We start from the raw sequence: 19,944 nt of genomic DNA, 5'->3' as shown, positions 1-19,944 counted from the left end.
CTATTTAAATTGTCTTACTAACGTACATAGTTTGAATGTTAGTCACGTGGTACTATATCGTTTCGCGGAAGGATAAAAATGTTAATTTAAAACAAATATGCCAATAAAAGGTTTCAAATTCATATTAATTTCCAGTTTTATTCCTTATGTGGCAAGTAGCCGTGTAATAAGCGGGATAATGTACAGGCAGCCTGTAGTTATCGCGAAATAAGCCCCTTCAGTGTGATACAAGACCCTCCGCTTCACGTCGGGTCCTGATCACACTGTCGGGGCTTATTTCTGCGATAACTACCGGCTGCCTGTACATTATCCCTTACTTGCAGAATGTTTACAAATACACAGTATAGATTATATTTTCCATAAACAATAATGACAATTTACACAGATCAAAAGCCCCAGGTAAACCAAAGGTAACGCTATACTTTACATTGCACTCTTTTTTTTTAGTTGTGAAGTTGATGCAAATATGTGCTGAATTATAAATATTGTTGTTTTAGGAAGATACTGACAAAATCTTCTATTTACAAATACTATTTACAAATGAAAGCTCACATAGTTTTTCAAACACTTACGGAGCACAGTACTTTTGGGGTTATTTATTTATTTATTTATTCACAACAACAATTGTGTCCCGCTTAATAATTCATCAGATAATAATATGCACAACATGTCAGACAATGGCAGTATATCAAAAAAGGATACAAAATGTAACCGTGTGCTATACAGGGATGATTATAAGGGCTGTTATATATGTTCCCTGTTATATAAAGCACCTCAACTTTTACATTTAATTTTGATGCTTAAATAATCAAAATACAGTTGAGGTCAAACATTTTTTATAAATGACTGCGTTCAAAAGTTTTCATACACTTGATTCTTAATACTATGTTGTTACCTGAATGATCTGTTTTTTTGGTCATCATGTTTGTTCTGAACAGTTAAACTGTTTTTCAGAAAAATCCTTCAGCTCCCACAAATTGTTATTGTGTACTTGAACCCTTTCCAACAATGACTGTATGATTTTGAGATCCATCTTTTCACACTGAGGACAACTGAGGGACTCATATGCAACTATTACAGAAGGTTCAAACACTCACTGATGCTCCAGAAGGAAAAAACATGCATTAAGAGCTGGGGTGAAAATTTTTGAAAATAATGAATATGTGTAGGCTACATTTTTTTTATTTTGTTTAAATATAATATTTTTTTCCATTTGGTACTGTCCTTCAGAGGCTACAGAAGATACATGTTTCCAAGAAGACAAAATAAGTAAAAATTTACCCTAATTTTCAAATTCCTCTTAATGCATGTTTTTTTTTTCTGTAATAGTTGCATATGAGTCCCTCAGTTGTCCTCAGTGTGAAAAGATGGATCTCAAAATCATACAGTCATTGTTGGAAAGGGTTCAAATACACAATAACAATTTGTGGGAGCTGAAGGATTTTTCTGAAGAACAGCAGGCAGTTTAACAAGTCACTAAACAAAGTCACTAATCACTAAACAAAAAACAGCTGTGGATCATTCAGGTAACAACACAGTATTGGGAATTAAGTGTATGAAAACTTTTGAACGCAGTCATTTTTATAAATTCAACTTTTATTTTCTCTTGTGGACACCATGTAAACGTCTTTAATGTGAAATAGCTTATTCAAGTCTGTACTAAATAAAAAATAACATGCAGTTTGTATGATCCCTCTTATTTTGACCTCAGCTGTCAGCATTGGTTGTATGTTAGTTCTTTACTGAAATATGTCTTCATTGTGAACATGTTGACAGCGAACTCCTTTGAGACAGTGGCTGCTGAGGAGAGGACAGACCACAGTGACCACAGAAGGAGGACATGCGTCAGTCAGGACAGTGTCGATCCCCAATGCGGCGACCAATCGTGTGGTGGGCCGCTGGCTGGTGGGCTGCAGTGGGCTGGTTCTGGGAGCTGTGGTGCTGGGAGGAGTTACCAGGTAAAAACAAAAGTTCAGTTATACCTTATGAAGTCACCTGCACCAGAGATGTTCACAAGTTTTTAACTTGGAGTCTGAGTCAAGTTTGAGTCTTTGGTCACAAGTCCGAATTGAGTCTCAAGTCATTTAATCCCATTCAGAATCCTCATGTATTGAAATCTTCCTATTTACAAAGCTTTTTTTATAGGCTATAGACAAAATATATGATCTATAATCTGCTTTTTTTGTAATGTACATCCAGCCTGTAATACATTACCATTAGGGGTGCAACAGTTCAACTTACTCACGGTTCGGTTTCAGAGTCACGGTTTCGGTACGGTTCAGTATGTGCTATGTTTAGGGAAAAAGATTAAAAAGTAAAGAAATAAGAACAATCTATCTAACTACAAGCAACAGCACAAATAAACACAATAGAGTAAAGATACAAATAAAATAAACAATGATTTTTCATTTTTTTAGGTAGGTCTAACATTAGTTTTTAGGTACAGAAACTGAATAAAATGATCAAATGTAAAAAAGCTTTGCATATTTTACAGTATAAATTGAAGCTTAATCTTTATTAAAGTTACAAAAGCTATTCAATCAAGAGCAGTGAGTGATTTCCTTGTTGTTGCTGTTTGGTAAATATTAAGAAATTGCTGTTCAGGGTTTTCCTCCTGAAGACTTTTTTTTTTTTTTTTACTTAAAAGCATTATCTACCAAAAATGTCTACAATAATCAAAATGTTCTCATTTTGAGCAGAAAAGAGCCCTCTAACATCCATATTCCTAATTATAATTAGCCTACATGATTATTTTGAAATGTTCTTAGCCTACAGAATAATAATGCTAAATTTAGATCAGAAACATCTTGTCACATCTGGTTTGAACATTCAGAGTCAAAGGTTATTGATAGAAAGAAAAATAACTAGATGTTACATTGTTTTTCTGCTGTGTTTTAGTGAAAGTAATTTATAATTTTCCTGCTCACCGTGTTTCTGTTGTTAAAATGACAGCTTCATGGCGCTGGTGTGCGTCTGGATTGAGAGAGACAAAGTGCATGGAGCTGAAAGGGCTTGAATAAAGTGTGTTTGGCCTCAGGTTAAATACTAGAGTATATAGCACTGAAAGATATTTGCCATAAATGACACTGAGCGCTTGTTATGTGATCCGCTCCGCTGTTTTGAAGCGCTGCTCACTTAAAATGGTGCTGCTGTTCCGGCTCGTGGTCTGTCTTTTGAATATCACTTATAAAAGTATTTAAGGATAAAAGACTCAGTTTTCTTTTAAAATATTCATGAGCTCTTTTCCTCAAGTCGAGTCATTTCAGGTCGAGTCTGAAGTCTATAAAAATGCGACTTGAGTCCGTGTCACTAACTCGAGTGCCCATCTCTGACCTGCACAAAGTCAAATATGAATAGACAAAAATCTAATGTCAATTGTGTGTAGTCATTTAATATTTAGTAAGCTAGACCCTTTCTGCTCCTGATGTAACCAGAACAGAAAACCTCCCATGCAGTTACCAATAATTTAATGGTGGTTTTAATTGTATGACTTTAAAATGAAACCATTAAAATGAAGCTGCTAATAAAAAAATATATATATATATAATAAAATTAACCAATATGTATGGTGTATATGAACACGTATGTTCGATGTTTGCTATTGGGCTCTGTTTAGTGTTTCAGTAGGATTACCATAATTACTCATATCAAAGGACAGTGCATTTTATAGCATGGATTTTTACTTTGCTATTGCAGCAAATGGGAAAGCAAAAATTATATGTTGTAACTGCCGTTCAATACTGTATAAATGTAGCTACAGTGCCTTGCAAAAGTATTCATACCCCTTCATTTTTTCACGTTTTGTTGCAGCATTATGTTAATCTGCTTTAAATTACTTTTTTCAACATCTCATACACCATAATGACAAAGCAGAAAACAGGTTTGTAACAACTTTGCAAATTTATTAGAAATAAAAAACTGAAAAGATCCCGTTGCATAAGTATTCATACCCTTTTCTGGTGCACTGGAAATTTCGCTCAGGAGCATTCATATTGCTTCTAGATGTTCCTACACTTGGAGTGGAGTTAAACTGTGGCAAATTCATTTGAATGAGTCTGATTTAGAAAGACACACACCTCTCAGAAAAGGTCTAACAGCTGAAAATGCATCTCAGAGCAAAAACCAAGATAACTGCCTGTAGAGCTCAGTGACAGACTTGCGTTAAGGAGATGATCTAGAGAAGAGTTCAGAAACAAATCTGCTGCATTGAAGGTTGACAGAAGCATTCTCCATAATGGAAGACGATTGGAACAACTAGGACTCTAGAAAATGTCTGCCAGCCCCCATCCAAGCTGACAGAGATGGAGAGGAGAAAAGGTGAGGCAAAGAATGGCAGATAATTGCCAAATGCAGATGTGCAAAGATGGTCACATCAGACCCAAAAAGACTTGAGGCTGTAAAGGTGCTTCAACTATGGACTGAGTTAAGGGGATGAATACTTATGCAATCTACTTTTTACAGTGTTTTTTTAATTAATTTGTAAAATTTGCAAATCTGGTTTTTGCTTTGTCATTTTTATGGAGTATGGAGTGCAAACTGATGTGGGGAAAACTAATTTAAAGCAGTTTAACATAATGCTGCAACAAAACAAAATGTGGAAAAAAAAGAATACTTTTGCAAGGCGCTGTAACTATGACAGTTTCTGCTTCTAAAAACCTTGAAAATGTAAAAGGGTCCATAACTCACCAGTCACCTGAAGCAATAATGTTATGTTGGTTTTACTCTCAAGCTATAATGAGTATTTGTGAGGAAAAACCCTCTGATGCAACACTGTGTTGTGAGCCACACTTTGAAGAGAATCAAAAAGAGAATCAAGCTGTCATGACTAATAACTCCCTTAGTGTAATGGTGCAGACGTTTGATAATAACTCCATTGCCGCCGTGAGTATCTGTTTCTGTCAGTCCAACAGGAATACTTGTTATGTGCATGAGATATGTTTCTGACCTTACTGCTTGCTGTCTGGACAGACTTACACTCACTAACTGATGGCTGCATTTCTTAGATTGACAGAATCCGGTCTGTCTATGGTCGACTGGCATTTAGTGAAAGAGATGAAGCCGCCGCGGACTGAAGCGGAGTGGGAAGAGGAGTTCTCCAAGTACAAACAGTTCCCAGAGTTCAAAATGTGAGTATATTTCTCCTATTCTCATGTGAGATAAAGCACAGGTGTCACATTTGATTATTAAGGGTCAAGCACCGAAGGAGCGATGGCACCTATTGTATCCGCTAGCGTTCTTATTATTTTTCTTCTTCCGTTTCTTCAGCTCTTGAGTCTATGGCAGCCCATAGAACCGCTTGCGGGGAAGTTGTAAAATTTGGCACACTGATAGAGGACAGTGTCAACATTAACCACAGCAAATTTGCAGTCTCTAACTCAAACTTTCTAGTGCCACCACTGTTGAATATGTGTTGTTATAATATCCAAAGTTCTTTAAAACTGTAGAAACTTGGTGGTGTGTCTGATTAAAACACTGAAAGATACCAGTCCTTTGCTCTCTTTTATTCCACTGAAGTGAAGAATCATAAATCTTTAACAATTAACATGACACGTAGTTCACATGGAGCAGGACTACCATGATGGACATGATGACAGGATGCACAGGATACACAACAGGATGGTTTTAAGTCACTACAAACAATATAAAAAGAGAATCAAACTCATACAAACAACTCATCAATAAACATCAATATTGTACTCAATTCAAACAAGGATTGAATATCCAAACAATTCAAATAAACAAATTCAAACTATACAATGAGCAAACAAACTTACTTAACACATCCTAAGGAAAGGACTCAAAGGACATGGTTGGGTGCCCATTCAAACACCCACACCTCACCAAGGCAGAAAAGGGACAAAGGAAGGAAGTGAGGTCTATTTATAGACCTCAACCAGGGGGATTATGGGTAATGTAGTGCACCAGATATGGGTTCACCCTAATCGTAGTTTACTAGGAATTGTGGGTAATGTAGTACAAATAAAAGTAAGGGAAAAATAAGAAAAAAAACAACAACAAATGAGTCAAATTCACAACAGCCGCCCCCAAATACAGTCATGTATTTGCTATTCATCAATTTGAGGTAACAGAATCAATTTAGCAACCGGACGTACGTAAGTTTTCCCATTAATAGAAATCTCGGCTACTCTGACCCGTCTATCCTGACTAGGTAAAAGACGCACTACCCTACCAATGGGCCATGATGCTCTTGGAAGCTGGGAATCAATAACTAACACAACAGCAGAATCATTTAGATTAGAATTTTCTCTATTCCATTTTTGACGGAGCTGCTGATCTGGTAAATAATGACGAATAAAGGCCGTCCAAAACTGGTCAACAAGGACCTGGCTATGGCGCCAAGATCTGCGGCCAAGGAGCTCAGTGTTGGCATAAATAACCTGGGGTAGAGAAGAATCCCGCCGCCCCATTAGGAGGAGATTTGGGGTGATGGGATCAAGATCTGCAATATTGGAGGAGGCGTAACCAAGTGGCTTCGAATTTAACACTCCTTCAACTTCTGTCAGAACTGTCCGTAGGATTTCTTCTGATACTCTTTGGCTGCCAAGTACCACACGTAGAGCTGTTTTAACGGAACGAACCTCTCGTTCCCATGAGCCTCCGAAATGAGGTGCTTGGGGTGGATTAAATTTGAATTTGATCTGCTGATTTTCCAATTTAACTTGTAACTCAGTGGTAAGGTTCTGGAAAGCTTCTTTCAATTCTCTCACAGCTCCACGGAAATTACTTCCTTGGTCACAAAGAATCTCATATGGCTGACCTCTCCTGGATATAAAACGGCGCAGGGCCATTAGAAAGCTGTCCACGTCTAAACTGGTTAACAAATCGAGATGCAGACATCGAGTAGTCTGGCACTTAAACAGAATGCCCCATCTCTTTTCTGTTCTACGACCAGTCTTGACATGGAAAGGGCCAAAACAGTCCATCCCGGTTGACCAAAAAGGAGGTTTGAACAACCGGAGCTTAGAGAGTGGAAGATCTGACATTTTAGGGATTGATGGCTTTGCTTTCCACTTTCTACATTCCAAGCAAGCCAACTGATGTTTTTTTATCGCTTGTCTTCCTCTAATTATCCAATAATTACGTCGAAGTTCTGAGAAAACTCTCTCTGGACCAGGATGGAAAAGTTTCTCGTCACAGTCTTTGATGATTAAACTAGATAGTGGATGTTTAGAGTCAAGAATGACTGGATGAACCATTCCAGGTTCCATATCCTCTACTTGTCTGAGCCTGCCACCCACTACAATAAGTCCCGTTTCTTCTCTGAATTCAGGGGAAAGTGTAAGGAGACGACTTTGAGATTCAATGGACTTTCCTCTCTTTAGAGACTGGTACTCAGAAGGGAAACTTTGTTGCTGGGCTTGTCTTAAAAGAAGGGTTTGAACAACTGAGGGTTCACAAGAATCAGGACTATGTTGTCGCATTAACTCAGTTGTGGCAGACTTTAACTCTGACCATGACTGGAAACAGGAAGGGTCTGGAAGTACAAAATCATCTAATAGTGTTAATCCACAAAAAAGTGGTTTTCGGAGCTCAGGGTCAGGATTAGCAGATCGGGACACTAGATTTTGAGGCCACTGATGTGAAGGAAATTTTAAAAATGATGGACCTTGTCGCCATCTATGATCAGGTTTGGCCAGCTCAACAAGCGTTTTGCCTCTAGTGATGTCATCTGCTGGATTCTGTGCAGAAGGAATATATCTCCAAAAAGAGAGATCAGTGAGTTCCAAGATTTCGGTAACTCGATTGGCTACGAAAACTTTGTAACGGCAGGAAGAGGAATGCAGCCAAGACAAAACAGTTGTTGAATCTGACCATAAGACTGTATTTGTCAAGGAAAGAGTCAGTTCCTTTTGCAAAAGTTTTGAAAGCTGTGCACCTGTTAAAGCAGCGCAAAGTTCGAGGCGAGGGATGGAAATTTGCCTTTTTGGGGCAACTCGAGATCTTGCCATGATGAAGGAAGTATGTACCATGCCCTTGTCAGTTTCCATACGCAGATAGGCTACTGACCCATATGCGTTCTCCGAAGCGTCGCAAAAAATATGCAACTCTCTAGACAGAATTTGCTCGGGAGGTAAATTTAAGTAACAGCGGGGAAGCTGCATCAATGGCAAGTCAGGTAGCTCAGTTTCCCAAGCCTTCCAGGCCTGTTGGATAGGACTTGGCACAAGGGGGTCGTCCCAACCCCGTGACTTCATCCAGCATTGCTGTACAATGACCTTAGCTCGCGTTGTAAAGGGGGTAATATAACCCAAGGGGTCATATTGACTAGCGAGAACTTTATAGATATTGCGCATTGTTGTTACATTGTACTCCACAGTTCGAGATTGATACCCCAATGAATCGGAGGGACAGTGCCAACTCAGACCCAAAGCTCCTTCCTTTGGATCCAAATGATCTTGACTGATCCAAAGTTCAGCACTCTCAGACCTGGCTTCAGGAGGAAGATGTCTCACAACATCAGGCTGGTTACTTGCCCACTGTCTAATTTCAAATCCCCCACTCATCAGTAAGGAACGTGTGCGGTCAAGGTGCTTCTTTGCGACTTGTGCATGTGGGAAACTCTCCAAACAGTTATCTACATAGAACGATTGAAGTACAGAATTCACTACATCTTCATATCCTTCTTGGTGGTCACATACATGCCTCTGTAAGGCATAGGTTGCGCAACATGGACTACATACTGTGCCGAATGGCAAAACTTGCCATTCGTAGATATCAGGTGAGTTTGATCTCTGCATGTTGCGCCACAAGAAACGTAAGAGGGGACGATCTTCTGGTAGTAGCCTAATTTGGTGAAACATAGATTTTATGTCTCCACTAATGGCTACGGGATACTGGCGGAATCGAAGTAATACACCAAGCAAGGAGGGGCCTAATTGTGGACCAGGCAGAAGTTGGTTGTTCAGTGACGTACCTTTACATTGATAGGAACAATTGAAAACTATTCGTGGTTTCCCATTATGCTCTACAAGATGATGAGGGATATACCATGATTCTTTCGATGAGTCATGAGGAAGTTCTACCTTGGAAATATAACCAGACTTCTCCAACTTGGCAATTTCTTGATCATAGACAGCAGCAGATTCAGGATTTCTTTGTAGGCGGCGCTCAATACTTCTGAGGGAGGACATAACTGAATTTGGTGAGGCTCGTAACTGAACAGCAGAAGCAGCATGCAACAAAGGAGTGGCATATCTTTGCACACCATCAATGTCCACTCTTTTGGTCTTAGAGGCTAACAAATCCAAAGCTTCTTGGTCCTGCTTGGATCTAGTAATGACCTTTTCATTCCTGAACGGAAGGATATCCAGTTGCCATAGTTTCTCTACATCATGACGAAGATCCTCAAGTGGATTGAGGCTGGTGAAAAGACATTGCATCTCATTAGTGTTGGGAATTGGAGTTGGGCCTTGCAGTACCCAACCCAACTGGGTCTGGATTGCAGCTGGAGATTTAGGAGGTCCGAAATACACCTGGTCAATTGGATTTATCAGGTGTGGATAGTCTGCCCCAATAAGGATAAGTGGTTGAACTTTAGAGAATTCTGGAAGTGGTAAATCTTGAAGATGTCTGAAACGTCTCTTTAAAGTCTCAACAGGATATGTCTGTTCTGCCAATCCCAATCTGGCAGCAGAAAAGGCATTGGAAATGGTATACTTCCTTTCTGGTTTGGCAGTTGAGGATATTTCAAAGGTTACAGAGGAGCCTTCAAGTGCAATAGTATCTTGGCGTACAGTCCTAACAATTAGGGACTCTGCTTTCCCCTTGAGGCCTAAATAATCAGACGCTTGAGATAGCAACATGGTACGTTCTGATCCATCATCAAGGATGGCATACGTTTGGAGGAATCGACCTTCATGATGGAGAAGTACTTCAACAACTTTCAGGAGCACCTTTCCGGAACCTCCAAGTCGACTAAGATAGAACGTACCATTATCCTGATCACGACTATTAACTCCATGAAGGATACCAAGATGTCGGCCATTGCACTCTGGACAGGGTTTTTTCAAGTCACAGTCAACAGCTAGATGGTTGAGCCCACATCTCCAACATTTTTTGTTTTCTCTAATCCAATCACCCTTTTTGTTGTCTTCTAGAGATCTAAAGGAAGGACACAGGCCAATGAAATGCTGTCTACTGGAACAATATGCACATGAATACTTGGAACACTGCTCTGGATTTCTCGGGTTCTGGGGTTGCTTATTACTGGATCTTGATGCAACATAATTACCATTAGCTCCATACAAGACTGTCCGAGTGTTCGAGTGAGTCTTTGCTTGAGGTTTATTTAGGAATGGTTTTGGGAAGTCACTAACTTGATCAGCCATTGCTTGACATTCAGCTTCTTCTTGGAGCCAGACAGAAAAGTTAACCAAGTTGTAATTTTGACCATTTACGCTAGCACGAGCATAACGGGCAAAGTTGGTCACATATTCTGTAGGCAATTTACTAAGCAGTTGTTGTACATGAGAGGCACAGGTTAGTTCCGATTTAGCTTGATCTTGGCCCAAAGATTGGAGCATGCCAACCAAAGCTCGAACCTTCAGTGCGAAACTACTAAACGCTCTGCTGTCACCTGGTCTCACCTTAGGAAGAGCTAGAATGGCTTTGATTTCTCTCAAAACTAGCTGATGGGGTTGCCCATATTTCTGTTGAAGTGCAAAAAGAGCCATACTGTATGGTCTAGGATCATTAGCATAAGCTAGAGCTAAATTGCGAGCAAGAGGAAATTTTAAATGATCCAACAAGATATGGTATTTGTAATGTTCTGACTCATAAGGTGACAACAGGTTTGTCAGAGCTAACTGCAACATTGCAAATTCTTGAGGATCATCATTCACCAGAAAAGGAAAGGAAGGTCCCTGCACACGAGAAATAGGATAGGAAATGGCTTGTTGTGAAGCATATGACTGGGAGTATGGATGAGAATGAAAATATGGAATTCCAGATGCCTGGGTAGTGGAAACAATCGGTTGGACAAATGGAGGATGTTGTTGTACAACAAGATTCCCTGAGTAACCTACAGAATGTGGCTGCATATAGTAACCTACATTAGCTGAGGATACATGAGGAGTCGGTTGAGGCTGAGAGGGTAACTGTTCTGGTCTGATCTGTGAAGGCAACTGAGTATTAACCAAAGAGGAGAAGGAATTACTTGGTAAATAACCGCCTGCCTGTGTTAAACCAGCTGGTTGTACAAACACTTGCGGTGCTTGGATTTGAGGGGAATTAACAGGGTCAGCAACTACTGGAACTACAGGAGATTGGGTCATAATACCTGCTTGTAGTTGTAATGTGTCAGATGTATGTATATGTTGAGGTGGACTACGTAACAATGAAGAAGGTGGAAGGGGCAGAGAACTAGGCCTACACAATGGAAGTGGTGATGGAGCAGCCGATGAATTACCTTGCTTACATGTAGATTTCTGTTCAGCTTTCTTAATACATGCACACAATTCTTGAACAATAGGTGGTTTATCAACAGCATTATCATCATCAGAAGCATTGTCATCATCATCAAACGACTCAGATAAATCAGAATGTTTGGAAGAAACTACTAACCGTGACATTCTAGACATAATCTCTCCAAGCATACTCTTAAGTCCAAGTATTTCTTGTTTAACATCCATATCGAGCAAGTCAGGCTGATACTGTTCATCTTGAGCAGATGAGCAAGTGGCAGGTCCCAAAGAACATGAATTTTCATTGTCTGTTTGTTGACTGTCACCTACAACTAATGTTGGTGAGGAAGGAGGTGGAGGATAAGCATGTTCTCGTACCATACAGTCTGGAAAACGGGCAGGAGGTCTTCTCATTCTTACACTACGCCGGGCTGCAGGTCTTGTATAATTCATCCCACCAAATTTCTACCTCCGGCTCGAAGGACCATATCTTGAATATGTGTTGTTATAATATCCAAAGTTCTTTAAAACTGTAGAAACTTGGTGGTGTGTCTGATTAAAACACTGAAAGATACCAGTCCTTTGCTCTCTTTTATTCCACTGAAGTGAAGAATCATAAATCTTTAACAATTAACATGACACGTAGTTCACATGGAGCAGGACTACCATGATGGACATGATGACAGGATGCACAGGATACACAACAGGATGGTTTTAAGTCACTACAAACAATATAAAAAGAGAATCAAACTCATACAAACAACTCATCAATAAACATCAATATTGTACTCAATTCAAACAAGGATTGAATATCCAAACAATTCAAATAAACAAATTCAAACTATACAATGAGCAAACAAACTTACTTAACACATCCTAAGGAAAGGACTCAAAGGACATGGTTGGGTGCCCATTCAAACACCCACACCTCACCAAGGCAGAAAAGGGACAAAGGAAGGAAGTGAGGTCTATTTATAGACCTCAACCAGGGGGATTATGGGTAATGTAGTGCACCAGATATGGGTTCACCCTAATCGTAGTTTACTAGGAATTGTGGGTAATGTAGTACAAATAAAAGTAAGGGAAAAATAAGAAAAAAAACAACAACAAATGAGTCAAATTCACAACAACCACTTGTCCAAAGTTTCACTCATGTTTATTCTAATAACTTCTGAACTGTAAGGCACAGAATCAAAATTCTTTTTTTTCTCTGAATCCTTGGGCCGAGAATGAAGTCCAAAAAACCTACTTTTTCAAACTCATCCTGGACAGTTTGTCTGATTTTCACCAAAATTGGCTCAGATCATCTTCAGACCATGCTGGCAAAAAGTTACGGAATTCGAGTTGATTAATCAAACCCTTCTGGAATAATGTGCAAACGAATTCTTCAAATAGCTCATATCGAGTTTGGTGTATTGAGACCCAACTTGGTGTGTGTTATAACAAGCATGACCTGAGGCTACTTGCAGAGTTTTGGCGCACTGGCACCTACTGGTCAAAAGATGTGAAAAATGGCTATTTTAGCTTATAACTTCTGAATGGTTTGGCCAAAAATCACAAAACTCTTTAGATTCGGTGCATTGTGCTGAATCAAATGATACCCAGTTTTTCCATGTCAGCCATTTTCTGCGTCTGCCATTTTGAATTTTGTAGTAAAATGCTATATTTTACGAACGCATTGATGTATCGTTACAAAACTCGGTATGGGTCATCAGCACGATGCACTGAAGGAGACTGAGAAGTTTCGAGCCAGCGCCACCTAGTGGTAAAATCAAATATTCACATGCATATAACTTCGGATGTGGTCGACTTATTTTCACAGGAGTCACCTTTTTAGACTTCTGAATCCTTACCGACTCCAGCGATACCAAGCATGCCTTATGGTTTGTGCAAAGTTGCATTTTAGTGCTTAAAAACCTTTGCCAGCATCTTAGAAACCGTTATTCCTATCGACACGAAACGACCGTAGGAAATTCAGAAACATAGCGTGCCGGATATATTAATGCCCAATTGCCAAAATGTTGATAGTAAGTGACAAAAAAGTGCAAACAAAGTTTGCCATCTGTCTTTTTTTTTTATCTCTTCTTGCATAAAAATGTCTATAACTACAAAACAAAATGAGATATTTTCACCAAGTTCGACACACGTGTGTGAGCACACTCTAAGGACACACAAAAAATAGTGAAATTTTGCCTCGTGGTGGCACTAGAATTAGAAAAAAAAAATGTAATTGCCATTGACTTCAATAAAGTATTATGATAGAAAATGCTACCTTTTACGAATGCATTGGTATACTATTACAAAACTTTGTATATACCATCAAGACCATGACTTGAAAGCGCTCAAAAGGTTTTGAGACTGTGCCTCCTTGTGGTCAAAAGTTATAATGAAATTTCAAATAAATGGTAATAGCTTTCTGTGTTAATGCCATGCTTACCTCCTCATTTTCCCTTTGGTGTGCTTGGCCCTGTAATTGCTGCTTGCAGCTATATTTTGCATTGATATTGTACAGTTATAATGCTTTAAGTACAATACTTTTAGTGTGTTTGATTACATTGAAATCGCATTTACAAAATGACGCTTGTTTCTCACAGCTTGAATCATGAAATGACTCTGACGGAGTTTAAGTTCATCTTTTACATGGAGTGGGGCCACCGCATGTGGGGCCGGCTGGTTGGGTTAGCTTACATACTTCCTACAGTATATTTCTGGAAGAGAGGATACTTCAACCGCTCCATGAAGGCTCGTGTTTTGGGCCTGTGTGGCTTTGTCTTCTTCCAGGTAACCAGTCATCATACGATGAAATCTCATTTCCACACACAACGAACACAAAAAACACAACAAAGTTTGGTCAGTCAAGTACTGCCTCTGTAGGGTAAATGCTTGGCTTTGGCACATTACTCATTTGTAAGATGATTTGGATGAACTGAATGAGTAAATGTCAATGTTGTAGTCTTAAGTAGCACGGGTACATTTGTAGCAATAGCCAAAAATACATTGCATGGGTCAAAATGAGCAATTTTTCTTTTATGCCAAAAATCATCAGGATAATAAGTAAAGATCATGTCCCATGAAGATATTTTGTGATTTTTTTTGTACCATAAATATATCAAAACTTACTTTTTGATTAGTAATATGCATTGCTAAGAATTTCATTTGGACAACTTTAAAGGTGATTTTCTCAGTATATAGATTTTTTTGCACCCTCAGATTGTAGATTTTCAAATAGTTGTATCTCAGCCAAATATTGTACTATCCTAACACACATACATCAGTGGAAAGCCTATTTATTAAACTTTCAGATGTTGTATAAATCACATTTTTGAAATAATTATGACTTGTTTTGTGGTCCAAGATCACATATGATCATAACCAGTCTACAAATTATTGCCTGTAGTGATGCACTGAGAATTCACTAGGCTGAAAACTAAATAAATTCCTCAAACAACTTTTAACTTGAAATTGAACACAGCTGCAGTTGGTAGTTAAATGCATTTAAGCCTAGTCATGCTAATGGTGACTTCAGACTAATCATTTAAAGGAAAACAGCTACAAAAAATAATTCCAAAAGATGTTTTAGAGAGATGTCTTTTCTTTTCACCAAGGCTGATCGAAAATACAGTAGAAGCAGCAATACTGGGAAGTAGTATAACAATTTAAAGTACAGTTCTGTGTAAATATATAGTAAAATGTAATTGACTGCTGTGATCAAAGCTGCATTTTCAGCATCATCTTCAGTGTCACATGATCCTTCAGAAATCATTGTCATATGCTGATTTGCTTCTTAGTAATTAGGAAATATTATTGGTGCTCAATTAAAAATAAAAGTAAAAATAGAAATAGAAATAACCATTTTTGTCCATTTAGTATGAGCACCTTAAAATATTAAACAGTAAGAACTTACAGGCAGGGGTGCACATAAGTTTTTTTAGCCTGGTTCTCATAAGAGTACCTGGAGATTTGGTTTGGTCCTCGTGCTGCACATAGTGTAAGCCAGTGTGAGAACTCTAAAATAATGAATTAATAATAGTTATGATCGCTGGGCTTTTATTTATTTATTTATTTATTTATTTATTTTTAAATAAAATAATAAAGTATGGTCATATGTTTAAAATAAAAAGGGTGTATTAAATAAAAATACAATTATTTTATAGTAAACTTAAAAAATAAAATTATAATATTTACTTTTAAATTTGTTTTTATTTTCATAATTTTTAAACCTATATTAAAAAGCTTTTATTTTGGCGGGTTGCCGGCAAGTAGGTATATGCGCCAGTAGCTGCATTTCCATTACATTTTAAATTGAAATTTGGAATTGAAAATACGCCTAATGGAAACGTGTCAATTGCGCAAAAACTCCTATATATCGCAAAAAAGTTTTTACGCTCACTTGAGGTGGTTTTTCAGGCAATTTGAAAAATGAATATTTCGCAACAGCAATGGAAACGTTTTTTTTTTTCTTCTGCATTTACAGGTCACATTCAATTAAATATAGCCAAAATCCCACAAAAATCTGTTGGCTTGACTTATCGTGAGAGGAAAAAAATGTTTTAGTTGCATAACATCGGTTAATGGAAACGCCGTCATTTTATAAAATAGCACCAAAGTTTTGCGCAAATCTGTAATGGAAACATCTATCGAAGCGCTCCCGGGTTTAGCGCTTCTGATTAAAGAGCGTTCATTGATTGAAATGTCACATTTTTGCACTGTGCTTTGAAAGCGGCAGCGAATAGCCTAGAATTATGCTTTCAGTTCGAATAGAAATCTTATACAGTGTTACAGATTGTCCATCTAAAATGGTATTTGTGCATTAACAGCTGTCAACCATGTCAGTACGCAAATACGCGCTCTGAACTTATTTACACAGCACATTTTCTTATTTTGGTTGCGCATGTGGTTAGATTTAATGGTGGTGCACTATTAGCTCAGTGTGATCATCAATGATGCACTTAAATAACTGTAATAGATGCATGCTGTCATTAGTTTCAATCAGTTCAGACTGTGTTGTGTAATAAAGATCTGTTAATGAATGCACATGTCCAGGGTCTTCTGGGATGGTATATGGTGAAGAGCGGTCTGGAGGAGAAAACCGAATCGTACGACATTCCCCGTGTCAGTCAGTACAGGCTGGCGGCTCACCTGGGCTCGGCTCTGCTGCTGTACTGCTCCAGTCTCTGGATGGGACTCACTCTCATGCTGCCTGCCAACAAGGTAAGCTATGATTTCAGCTCTAGCCACTGCTGTTTCAGGAGGTTTGGATGCGTTACAGATCATACTGCTGTCTGCTCCACTGTAGATTCCTGACAGCCGGAATCTGCTGCAGTTGAGGAGGTTTGCCAAGGGTACAGGCGGTCTGGTCTTCCTCACGGCTCTCTCAGGTACGAGCAAACGCATGATGTGACTTATGTGTTGCAGTGTCTGTTAAGTTGGCTTGAGAAAGCCAACTTACTGAAATGCTATTTAAACTAAATATTCTTCTTCTTCTTCTGAGACTAAAATTTCAGACTGCTGCTCCTCCTAATCTCCAAACTCAGCCCAGATCTTCAGCCTGATCTGACTCCAGTTGCTACCTTTTATCTTTGACTTACATTGAGGGAATGTTCAAATGAGCCAACACTATTCAAACTCCAACTGTCAAAACTTCCACAATCTTTATGCTTTTAAAACTACTTTAAACTTTAAAGTCCCCCTGAAATCAAAATTAAAGTTTTTGGGCTTTAAGTGTGAATATATTAGCCTTAAGATTATCTATAAGCCAGTGTGCTTCAAAACAACGACAAAATTCGCGTTTACAAGATAGGGGCATTCAAAACTTACAGTCTCGTCACTTCCGCCAATATGAATGAACGATTTGGATGATATCACCGTGCACTTCAGTTTCTCATCAAATGTTCTGTCCAATCAAATGCTCTCTAGAGTCCATATTGTCCAGCCCCCTACACAGAGACGCAATACACGGAGCAGATTATATGCGCTCATGTGTGCGATTGGCATGTATTAAACTACACAGCCTCAGCATGATTATGATCACTATTTTGTTTTAGCAAGAGTTTCATATTGAATCTGTGGGGTAATTTATTAGTCTGTGGCTGTCATAAGCTTACAAATGCGGCTTTACCGAGCTCAACGGCTCTTGCTCGAGCAGATATTAATGGAACGCTATTGGCTATTCAAAATAAGTGGGCGGGGCTGGGCGATATGTTTTTGTTTCAGTTAAAAGTACGTCACCACATAGAATAACGCTGCGTGTTTCAAGGCACTTCAGTGGACCTTTAAGCTGTTTCAGACTGAAAACCGTCAAACTTAACTTAATTTAAATCCTTTTAAACTTTCTTTTTAAACTTTCTGGTCTGGCTTTCTCAAGTCAACTTAAATTTTGTCTTGACAAACTTTTTTATCTAGTTATAATTTTTTTTAAACCATATGCACAGAGTAGTAGTTTGTCTAGTAAACAGAAGTGTTTCAATCTCTTCTCACCAGCCTCCTGTTACTCGCATGAAATCACAGCACTTAGCAAACAACACTTATTTCAATCCATTAAAATGCTTAAAAGCACACATTGAATACAGTCAATATGCAAACCTGTCATTTTATGTAAACCGTGTTTTATGTAAAATGTGTGCTTAAAAAGACACACAAAGAACAGACACAGACTGGACCTATCGAAATACATAATGTTAGTAATTATTAAATTGCAAATGTTTTGTGTTTGTGACAAATATGAAATATTGTGGTTATAATAGTGACATAAAACAGCTCCTCACAGATTACATACAAGGTGCTTCAACTTTTTGAAATGGCAATATTCCTCAAGAGGTGCTTGAAAAGTGCTTGAATTATTGAAAGACAATTTGAAAAAAGGAACCAAATCAATTGAGTCATTTATGCTGGAACCGCTCAGGGGTGCGTTTCCTGTACAACGACATAACTCGCTGATTAACCTCCATAGTCTGATGCATTGGTGTGGAAACGAACTAGCTAGTCACGAGTGTTTCCCGAACACGGTCTCATCTCCTGCGTTTCCGTTGTTAATGACGTCACCGAGTAATAACTTCTGCTATTTAACTGATTAGAAATCCCTGAAATGCAGCTATATTGAACATGGCACCTGATGACTATTTCACTATTTTTTTGGTTCACTCTCATTTCGCTTTATCTAATGTTTGATTCATCGTGGGTTCCTCTTACGTCATATTCCGGGGTTCCCTTAGGCATTTCTGCACATGTGCACTATTCAAAAACGACGCTTATAGAGGAAGTGCAAAAATACAGAGATTAAAATGCATTAATATTTAGATGTACTGCATGTTTGCTTGCTTATTGTGCCCAAGAGCAAAATTTATTAAGGCCTATATGTCTTACTAACAAGAAACTATGCTTCTAACCAAAGGCCGAGAGCTGTAGTTCCAACCGTGTAAGTTTGCAACACTGTATGCAAATGTTCGTTTGAGCTATGGTTTTGGGAAACACCAAATCGTTGAACTATGTTGGTAACGACCAAACTTGCGATCATAGTTGGCTAAAGATGCTTTTGGGAAACGCACCCCAGATTGATTTAAACGGATCACTTTTATCATTAATTTCAAGCGATTCACTTGTAACGATTTAAAAAAGTGCGTATAGTGATGGGTGAAACTGAGCTTTTTCGAAACTCTGAATCAGTTAAGCTATTGCGTTGCAAAATGATTTACTGTTTCGAAGTGCTCCAATAGGATCACATATCACCGATCATTTGTTTCAGACCAGGACTTCAAATCGCTGAATTTCTGAATCAATTGATTTAGATTGGACATTTAGGTATCGTGAATCATTTGATTCAGATTGTGACTTCGGAGCGTGCATTGCAAATTATTTGATTTAGATCAGAATGGGTTTATGAAACGTTTCGCAAATTGAATGATTCAAATCAGATAATTTGTGATACGTGATTTAAAGTCTCAATCTAAATCGATTGATTCACGATTCGCAAAGTTCTGGTCTAAGTCAAGTATTTGTGTTTTGATTCCTGATCTCAAATGGTGGCATGCGAGTCATAATTCAGATCGAGACTTGTTTAGAGCGTGGATCGCGAATCATTTGATTTGGATTGGAACTTTGGAGCGGGCTTGCGAATCTTTTTCTCAAAACTTTGGAGCATTAATCGCGAATCACAAATAAATTTGATTCAGGTCGTGACTTCCGTGCAAGATCGCCATTAATTTTTTCGTATCAGGATTTCAGACCAATTTTGTGTGTCTACTTTGTGATTTTTTTTGCTTAAACATTAGAACACATTAAACCATTAAGGCAGTACAGTTATAAAAGCAAAACAAAGAAAAAAGTATACGCAAAGTATACACATACAATTCCCAGAAAGTTTACTTTATTGAAAGTGTAGTATACTTTGAAATACTTAGTATTTGTAAAAACAAAGTAATTGTACACGTTATTGACATTTTTTAATAGTACATTTTATTTATCTATTTCTCTTTTTTTGAATTTGAAATGGAAGACATGGTAAGTTTTTGATAAGTAAGATCTC

The 19,944-nt window shown here is 38.3% G+C and overlaps 1 protein-coding gene across 1 annotated transcript in view; it reads left to right on the top strand.

Annotated features, from left to right (window-relative positions):
* The first annotated feature begins 1,825 nt into the window (after window positions 1–1,825).
* cox15 (cytochrome c oxidase assembly homolog 15 (yeast)) overlaps window positions 1,826–19,944 on the top strand; it is a 29,103-nt gene continuing 10,984 nt past the window's right edge. The window contains exons 1-5 of the mRNA XM_073835587.1: window positions 1,826–1,958; window positions 5,004–5,126; window positions 14,018–14,204; window positions 16,467–16,634; window positions 16,720–16,801. Coding sequence (XP_073691688.1) covers window positions 5,026–5,126; window positions 14,018–14,204; window positions 16,467–16,634; window positions 16,720–16,801 — 538 coding nt within the window. The 5' untranslated portion in view covers window positions 1,826–1,958; window positions 5,004–5,025. The remainder of the gene's footprint in view (window positions 1,959–5,003; window positions 5,127–14,017; window positions 14,205–16,466; window positions 16,635–16,719; window positions 16,802–19,944) is intronic.

The sequence above is a fragment of the Garra rufa genome, chromosome 3 (assembly GCF_049309525.1).
Source record: "Garra rufa chromosome 3, GarRuf1.0, whole genome shotgun sequence".
Lineage (NCBI taxonomy): Eukaryota > Metazoa > Chordata > Actinopteri > Cypriniformes > Cyprinidae > Garra > Garra rufa.
Note: the sequence above shows the minus strand (reverse complement) of the source record. Positions and strands in the feature narration are given on the sequence as shown.